Source organism: Panicum virgatum, chromosome 1K, assembly GCF_016808335.1.
Source record: "Panicum virgatum strain AP13 chromosome 1K, P.virgatum_v5, whole genome shotgun sequence".
Lineage (NCBI taxonomy): Eukaryota > Viridiplantae > Streptophyta > Magnoliopsida > Poales > Poaceae > Panicum > Panicum virgatum.
The window spans coordinates 15,371,199-15,380,244 of NC_053136.1; the positions used below are offsets into that span (position 1 = coordinate 15,371,199).

The following is a 9,046-nucleotide window of genomic DNA, read 5'->3' on the forward strand; positions in this document are numbered from 1 at the left end:
TTAACTCTACTGATTAAAATCTAAAAATCATATTTATTTAATTGATCTTTGGATTACTTCAAAAGATCCGGTTACAAGCCACTTCTGAGCACAATCAAAGCTAGAATCTTGCTTTCCCAACTAAAATTGAATAAATTTGACTTTGACTAAACCTAGAAATACTTATATTCTAGGATGGAGGGAGTATATCAACTTGCATAATTGTTTATTCCTTATATGGACTACTGTACTTTTCAGTCCTATCGTGCAAAATCTTGCTTCATTGCTTCAATGATGCTCCATAGGCTGTGTTTAATTCTAAAAAAAATTGCTACAGTACCCGTCACATCGAAAGTTCGGACACATGCATGGAGTATTAAATGCAATTGAAAAAAATAACTAATTACACAGTCTAACTGATTAGCACAAGATAATTTTTTAAAGCCTAATTAGTCGATGATTGGACATTATTTGTCAAGCAACAACGAACTGTGCCATGGTACCAAAACCAACAATTTTTTACCAACTAAACAGGGCCATTGTTTTTCGGGATTTTTTTGGATCCAGGCCACTATAATTTCCATGGTTTTGAGAAACACCATTACAATTGATGGTATTGGAGATTTGCCATTACAATTCCCAGAAACTCCGAGTCTTGCCCTATTCTACGTCTCCCGCGTACCTACCACGTATGCGCGCCCACCTGCTGGAGTTGTATTTCCGTATGCCCATCTTTGCCCTTGCCTCCATCGGATAAGGCCAGCACGAGCCCTGTCGTCTCCCTCCATCATAGCCCATCTTTGTCCTTGCCTCCATCGGATAAGGCCAGCACGAGCTCTGTCGTCTCCCTCCATCATCTCCTTCTCTCTCGTCTGAGTCCGCATCCCTCGCCACGCCGCCACCAGAACTCCCCGTCCCCCACCCAGATCCCGCCGCTGCTGGACACCGCCGGCACCCGCATCCCTCGGCGCCGCCCACATCCCTCGCCGCCACCGGCATGTCGACGGTGCAGTTTAGGGGAGCAGCTGCAGCCGGCTCTACAAGCAGCCCGACGGATTGGGGAGAGATGACAGACCTTTGCCCGGTTTGTCGCGTGCAGCTTATCGAATCAGAAACAAACAGCGTGAGACTTATGGCAAAATCTTCGTGAAGTGCCCGTATTGCGTCAAGGTAACTGATTTTGACTGAATTTGTTCTCAATTTTGAGTTGGCATTGATGCGGCTATGGTTTCTTGCAGGGTGACCCATCAACCTGTGGCTTCATCATGTCAGAGCCGTAGTATGAAGCTTATGCTCGGTCAAATAAGGTGGCAATGCCTCTCAGTGCGGTGATGGTGACGATGGGGCTGTGGACCAAGGTTTGGACATCAAGGAAGAGGTGGACGAACTGAAACAGATAGTGGACAGTGTTGTGACAGAACTTTGTGAACTGAGAGTGCAAGTGCATAAGCTGAAGATGCAGAATGTTGTAGTAGCAGCAGTGTGTGTTGGTGTTGCAATTGGCTTTGTAATGAGCAAAATGTGGTAGGCAATCTGGTAGTTCATGTGTAATCTGACCAAAATCAGTATGTTGTAGTAGCAGCAACATTTTACATCAGGTCTGAATGCAGTATTATTCAATAAATGATAGCAATTTCAATGCATGGGCATTTCAACATAACAATTCCTGAGAAATAGTAGTCATTTGCCATAACTAACATAACTGCCATAAGTGCCATCCCCAAAGGTTCAGCAGCATAGGTTCACATAGCACAAATACACAGGTTCAGGTTCAGACAGCACACACACAGGTTCATTACATAGGCCATGGTATGGTCATATGGCACACAATTCACAAAAGTTCAGACCCACTACATGAAGTAGCCCTATTACATCACAGTTCTTGTGACATCATATCCCTGAGGCTTTTGACAACTTTTGCTAGGGGAGCAGGTGCGGTCCTCTTCTACTTCTTCTTCAAGGGTGTTGCCTTCTTCTTCTTTGGTGCCTTCACCTTCACCTTCTTTCCTTTCTTTTCCATGGATGGTCCTGCTTTGCCCTCCTCTGGCTTCTTCCTGCATTAGACATTATAGGATTAGTAGAATGTAAATGGATGCATCAAAGTATAGGAGATGCATGCAGACTCACCTCTTATTGCTTGTCTTGCTGCTGCTGTTGCCAATCTCACCATCTTCTCCCAGCATTGGTTGTTTGCATGTCTTGGCAAAGTGCCCAAAATATTTGCACCTCTTGCACCTCACTTTCTTTTTGTTCACATTTTTCTCAATTGAGCTCCTTATCCTTTGCACCTTCGGTCTGCCAGGAGCTCTACCCAGCAAAGGAGGGAAAACCTTGAAACCAAGATTGACTTCTGGCCATTGGGACCTGTCCTGCATAGGCTCTACTCTTCCTTCATAGGCAGCTCTAAACCTTTCAACTGAGTAGTAGGGACGAACAAAGTCTTCAATTTTCATGCCTCTGTTGGAGAGTATCCATGCTAAGGCATGTTTGCATGGCTTGCCAGTTACTTGCCATTCTCTGCATGAGCAAGTACTATCTTTCAGATTCATTATGTGCCTCCTCTGGTTGTTCCAGTTATCAAGGAGTGTCACCTCTGCAAAGCCATCATCACTGACAGTGCCTTCAGATTCTGGCTGATAACATTCAGATCCTTTATGACTTGAGGTAGAACTCCATCTTGCCATATCTGTACCAACTTCTTTCTAATGTACCTTTTCTCCATAATGAGCTCTCTAATCCTGTCTACAAGCTCATGGAGATGAAGGCCTTTCAAAGGCTTGACCTGAGCATTGAAACTCTCAGACACGTTATTAGTCAAATAGTCACACTTTCTAAGCTCAGAGAACCCATATCTGTACCAAATCCTAGGGTGATTCTCTTCAAGGTAGTCTATTACACCTAGAGCAAAGTAAAAAATTCTCTTCATGTGCCATTTAAACATTTACTCAGTGTAGCTCTTAGCAGCAGGGTAGAGATGGTCAGTGAAAACATCTCCTGAATAGTGTTTCATAAAGTTGCTGTACATGTGCCTCATGCACTTTCTGTTTTCAGCCACAGGAAAAACCTTTACAACAGCTTTCTCTAAGCCTTTACAAGCATCTAAACAAATGACAAGGCCAAGAGGGTCTCCTATGACTTTGTGCAAGTTCTCTAAAAACCATGTCCAGTTATCTTCAGTTTCTGAGTCAAAAACAGCATAGGCAATGTGATAAAGCCAATTATGCCCATCAACACCTGTGGCTGAAGCCAACTGGCCAGTATACTTTCCATGTAGAAAAAATGCATCTACCCCTACAAATGGTCTACAACCAGCTAAGAATCTATCAATGCATGGCTTCAATGCTACAAAACCCCTCTTGAATCTATTCTTCTTGCCAACCTTCTCAACCTCTATTTGTACATAACTACCAGGTGAAGCCTGTTCTAGGTGAGCTACCCAATTGAAAAGAAGTTGAAAGCTTTCCTCATACTTACCATGGATTTGATCCAGTGCAAGTTTCAGTCCAGACTAGGCCTTTGAGTATTTTAGCTTTATACCAAAGTCACTCTCCAGCTTCTCTTGTGCATCCTTTGCTCCTTTTCTTGGGTTCTTCTTCACACACTCTCCAAGCCTGTCTGCACACCAACCCTGACTGGCCATCTTGCCTTCAAGAAGCTTGGTGGTAGCACATAGTTGGTCTGCAGGGAGTTTTTTGATCTGCACAATAGCAAGTTTCAGTCTTAATGCATTAACAGAAAAAAAAATTTATAAATACTACTCACATTAAGTTACCTGTACTGTCTTCTTGTCAAAAATAGTTAATGCATGAATTCTCCAAGAACATCCGGGTGCAGCACACTTTGCTATGAATCTTGTCTTGTATGTCTTCACTCCAGCAGCAAACTCAAAGCCAGTCTTCATAGCATAATGTCTTATATCTTTTCTGAATGTATTGATATCAGGAAACAACTCCAACTTGGCTATCTTTGGGTTATCAGGGTCATGCAGTACATTGACCTCCAATGGATCAGCATCATCCACCTCTGTCTCAACATTCACAAATTCAGTATTTTCTGATTTATTTGCATTACTGTTAGCATTGGGGTCAGTTGGCTGTGCAAATCGAGGAGCAGGAGACACTGAACCATACATGCCCTCATCATTGACTCCCACATACTCTTCAGGGTTATCAAACATGTCAGGCTCCCTATCTGGCTCTAGTTCATCAGCAATAGCAGTGGGGTCTGTGGGGCCTATATGCATGCTGCCTGCTGCCTCATGAGCAATAGCAGTAGGGTCTGTGGGCTCTATATGCATGCTGCCTGCTGCCTCATGTGCAGGATCAGGAGGAACCACAACTAGAGGCTCCAGTGCTTCATAGTCAGGTTCAGTGCATTTGTCCCTATCAAAGATAAAAACTAGAATCTGGGACCTCATCTCCTCCTTATACATTTCAAAGAAATCAACCATCTGAATTTCTTCAACTAGTCTGCAATCCTCGTTCATTTTTTTTTGTCATAGAACCAAACAGTGGCTCTCTGGTTTGTGCTTAGGTTCAACTCGGTGGTCAGAGATTTCATCAGCAAATCCAATGTCATCGACCCATACTCCACATCCCACTTAAAGACTCGGCCTTTAGTGTAACATTTCCTACCAGAGGCATCTTTGGAAACAAAACCTTCGACTTTAATCTCTAGCGCAAACATCACATCCCTACCAAATGCATCAAATTGAAACCGAAATCAAAGAGTTCATGCACAAATCGACCCTAATCAAACACAGATGAGCACATGTCCACAAATCAACACAATAGCTAGGGGCATTGGGTACCTGGATGCGCCGTCCTCCATCGCCGCCGTCTCAGTGCGACAACGAGGCGAGGAAGATGCAGATGTCACCATCAGGGCGCCTCCATCCCCTCTAGTGGGTGTGCGCTGGTAGGCGGCGTCCAGCAGCGGCGGGATCTGGGTGGGGGACGGGGAGTTCTGGTGGCAGCGCGGCGAGGGATGCAGACTCAGACGAGAGAGAAGGAGATGACGGAGGGAGACGACGGGGCTCGTGCTGGCCTTATCCGATGGAGGCAAGGGCAAAGATGGGCATACGAAAATATAACTACTGCAGGTGGGCCCGTATATGTGGCAGGTACGCGGGAGGCGTAGAATAGGGCAAGACTCGGAGTTTCTGAGAATTGTAATGGCAAATCTCCAATACCGTTAATTGTAATGGTGTTTCTCAAAACCATAGAAATTATAATGGCCAGGATGAAAAAAAACCAGTTTTTCTTGCTGCTCTCTAATATAGGGAGCAGCAGCAGAAGGTGGGCATGGCAATCGCTGTGACGCAGCTGCATTGGTGCAGGTCGACAGCCCAATCCGCCTGAAAAGGAGGGGAAGCCAAAGCGATCGGGTGGTGGAACATAAGTGGGGGACGAGGCCACACGCGCCTTTGGTGGCGAGATGCTTGTTTTACGCGTGTTGCCGTCCGCGTACTTGTGCTCAGCAGCAGCCCAGCACGAGCAGGATAATGGCTCACTCTGACACTGCACATTCGCGTAGATCTCTTTTTGAAAGAAACACATTCGCGTAGATCAGAAGAGAAAAAGGTCTCTAATGATAATAGTACAACTAATAGCAGTGTCTACTCCTTTACATGCGTGGATCTATCGAAGCAGGGGCTTTATATTTATGTGTGTATATAAGCATTTCTTAAGAGCATAAAAACAGAATTAGTACTTGCTAAGTACTAGTGCACACTGTGCAGTATCAACATCATTATGTTCTCTGTCAGTCCTGTTTGTTCTCTCTGCCTGATTTGATGTCTGTCATTTTTTTTTCTCGAACCCCAGTCCTTGCCATGATGTTCTGGGCTTTGGAACGAATCTGAACCGATCAACATTGTCGGCTACAGGTTACTACTAGTCTCAAGATTCGTCCCCTGTTTGAGCACAAGCATCACAGTTACAACCAGTTCCTTCGTCCTGGATGCAATAAAGAACTAACCCTCTATGAAAAAAATCGCTTCACCTGTATATAATCCGATGTTTATGCCTCTATGCTTACTAGTCATAGGCAAACATCTCCACGGAGACAAGGAAGCCAGACAAACTCACCCTGCTACTAGCAATAATGTTGTGTTGTTAGGACATGTGACAGAGTGGGGGCAAATGATTGAAAACGCCCCACTCAAAGCAAGTGCATCATCCCTCTTGCCTGCATATGCATCCAAACAAAACCAAACCTTGCATTGCATGCCCTTGTCCTCCATCCATGGAAAACACCAGCAAATCAGGACACACACATGGTGACACACGGCCACACAAGCTAGTGAGCTACACATACACCTTGCTACCGTTTTTTTTTTTTTGAAAATAACACCTTGCTACTGTTTCAATGGGAAGCTCAACACTATTCTACTAGTATTGTACTAGTGGGTGTGTTTAGATCCGTAAAATAGTGGTAAAAAGGGTCACATCGGATATAGCACACTGTAGCACTTTTCGTTTGTTTGTGCTAATTGTTTTCCTACCATGATCTAACTAAGCTCAAAAAATTCGTCTCGTCGTGTACATCAAAATTATGCAATTAGTTTTTTTTATTTATCTACATTTAATGCTCTATGCATGAAGTAAAAAATTTGATGTGATAAGTGAATAGTGAAGTTTGGAGAGCGAAATTTTAGAAGTGAACACAGCCAGTATTGACTATTGAGGTATGGCCATCGGCCAGAGGTTTGTTGCAATCTTTTGCTAGTGTTTGGTTGATTAGGGCGAGTAGCTCATACGATTCCCGAGAAAAGAATCTCACATACATGGAGTATTAAACGAAATTTATTTGTAAATTTTTTTACGGATGGGTGTAACTTTTTACGACGAATCTAATAACAGTAATTAATCGATGATTGCTACAGTTATGCTACAGTAACCATCCTCTAATCGTGCGGTCAAAGGTCTTATTGCGTTCGTCTCGCGAAGTAGCGCAGAGTTGTGGAGTTAGTTTCATAAATTATCTTTATTTAGTACTCCTAATTATTGATCAATTTTTTTTTATTACTTGTGCTACCTCAAACCAAACAGGCCTGGCTGGGGACACGGCAGCAGTCAGGCCTCTTGCCACTACTGCTGCAGAGGCAGAGCGCAGTAGTGTATGGCAATGGCCACGCTGCGCTATTCATTCTATAAGAGAATCTTTTATGCATCAAGTAGTAAATGAAGTTAATTTGTAAAATTTTTTTAGGGATGGGTGTAACTTTTTGCGACGAATTTAATAACAGTAATTAATTGATGATTTGATACAGTGATGCTACAATACTATCATCTAATCGCACGGTCAAAGGACTCATTAGATTCTTTAGGGTCAATAGCGCGGGGGTTCTGGAGTTAGTTTTGTAAACTGATTTTGTTTGATACCGTAATTAGGGATCAAAATACCAAACGGGCCAATATCTCCTTGGCAGCTTTAAGAATCCAAAACAGTAACAACGCCTTTAAAGCGGGCCAGACGTGAAGTAAAGCTAAAGTCCAAAAGCCCATGCATGCACCAAAAGCTATCAAAGCCCAAAGCTGAAGGACAGAGCAGGGGAAAATGTTGTTGCTAACAGTTCTCTCTCTCCCTCCTGCTGTCTTTCTCTAGGGCTGGCCGGGCAACAGTCCCATGCATTGGTCTCCGTGCATGGAGCATGGGCCGTGTTTGGATGAATGGATGAAAACATTTGCACAAAAAAACGAATGCATGCATGAAGTACTAAACAAAGTTTATTTGCAAAATTTTTTTAGGAATGGGTGTAACTTTTCGAGACGAATCTAATGAGCCAAGTTTCATCATTATTGGCTACAGTGATGCTACAGTAACCGCGCTCAATCATCCTCTAATCATGCGGTCAAAAACCTCGTTAGCTAGAGCAACTGCTACAGTACCACAGTTGTGGAAGTAATTTTGTAATTAAACTTTATTTAATACCCCTAATTAGTAGTCAAAGTATCGTTTCTCTCTCATCAAAATTTTTCCACACTCCAACCAAACATGGCCATGAGTGCCCTTCAGCCATCACCATCATCTCTGTCTCTCTCTACATTTTGTGATGGCCTGATAAGTTAGCCCGTGTTTAGATGTTTTGTAAAAAAATTTTGTGATGAAATCTTGCGAATTTGAAGTACTAAATGAAGTCTATTTACAAAACTTTTTGCACAGATGGGTTGTAAATCATGAGACGAATATAATGATGATAATTAATTTATAATTAATTAATAATTAGCGGATGGTTACTGTAGCATCGCTGTTGCAAATCATGGATTAAGTAGGCCCATTAGATTTGTCTCGCGATTTACAGCTCATCTATGCAAAAAGTTTTGTAAATATACTTTATTTAGTACTTTATGTATATGTCGAAATATTCGATTTGATGTTTTTTTGCATTTACAGAATTTATGGGGTGCCAACGCCTAACATGGATCAATGGATGATGTACTGGTAGGGGTACCGGAGACCGTGGCAGTTCTAGAGATTTCAGGTGCTGTTTGAACATTTGCCAGTAGCACGCCGTGTGATGGTAGTAGATGCGTGGCCTTGCACCCGCTGCAGGTGAACAGTTGCTATCATAAATTTGCTGGTTCATGAACAGGATCGGCAATGGCAATCCCAGATCCAAGAACTGATCTCATCTGTTACATGCTGCTAGCAAGTAGGGGTTGGTTGCCTTGGGGTCTTAACTCTTATAAGCCTTTAGGCTTTTGCATCGACACCACCATCTTTAGCTTTTGATGCCTCGCAAAGATGGTTTCTGTTGTGGCTTTCACTTTCGCTGAATCAGTGAAGAGCATCTGCTTTGATCTCCCCCTCTTCTCGGTGGCGATTGATTGATTGATTTTGCATCGACTTTGCTAATAAACAAGTCAGATGAGACAAATCACTAATATATAGCTATTACTATTAACCTCTTATCCACTAAAAAAAGACACCATTGCTGTGAGAATCGAAATAGTAGTAGGAGTATTGAGGTAACTGTGGCTTTTGGTTGGGCAGTCATTTTCGAGCTCGTGTCAGCTACGACGACTACCTGGACAGTACGTGTACAGGGACAACAAGCAACAGT

General features: G+C 43.1%; 1 protein-coding gene across 1 annotated transcript; it reads right to left on the reverse strand.

Moving 5' to 3' along the window:
* Positions 1-1,673: 1,673 nt before the first annotated feature.
* Positions 1,674-4,959, reverse strand: LOC120696928. Its single transcript, XM_039979995.1, has 3 exons — positions 3,752-4,959; positions 2,107-3,676; positions 1,674-2,033 (listed from the first exon to the last, which is right to left on the reverse strand). Exons 1-2 carry the CDS (start codon positions 4,463-4,465, stop codon positions 3,488-3,490), a joined length of 903 nt encoding a protein of 300 aa, XP_039835929.1. The 5' UTR covers positions 4,466-4,959; the 3' UTR covers positions 1,674-2,033; positions 2,107-3,487.
* Between the last annotated feature and the right edge of the window lie 4,087 nt (positions 4,960-9,046).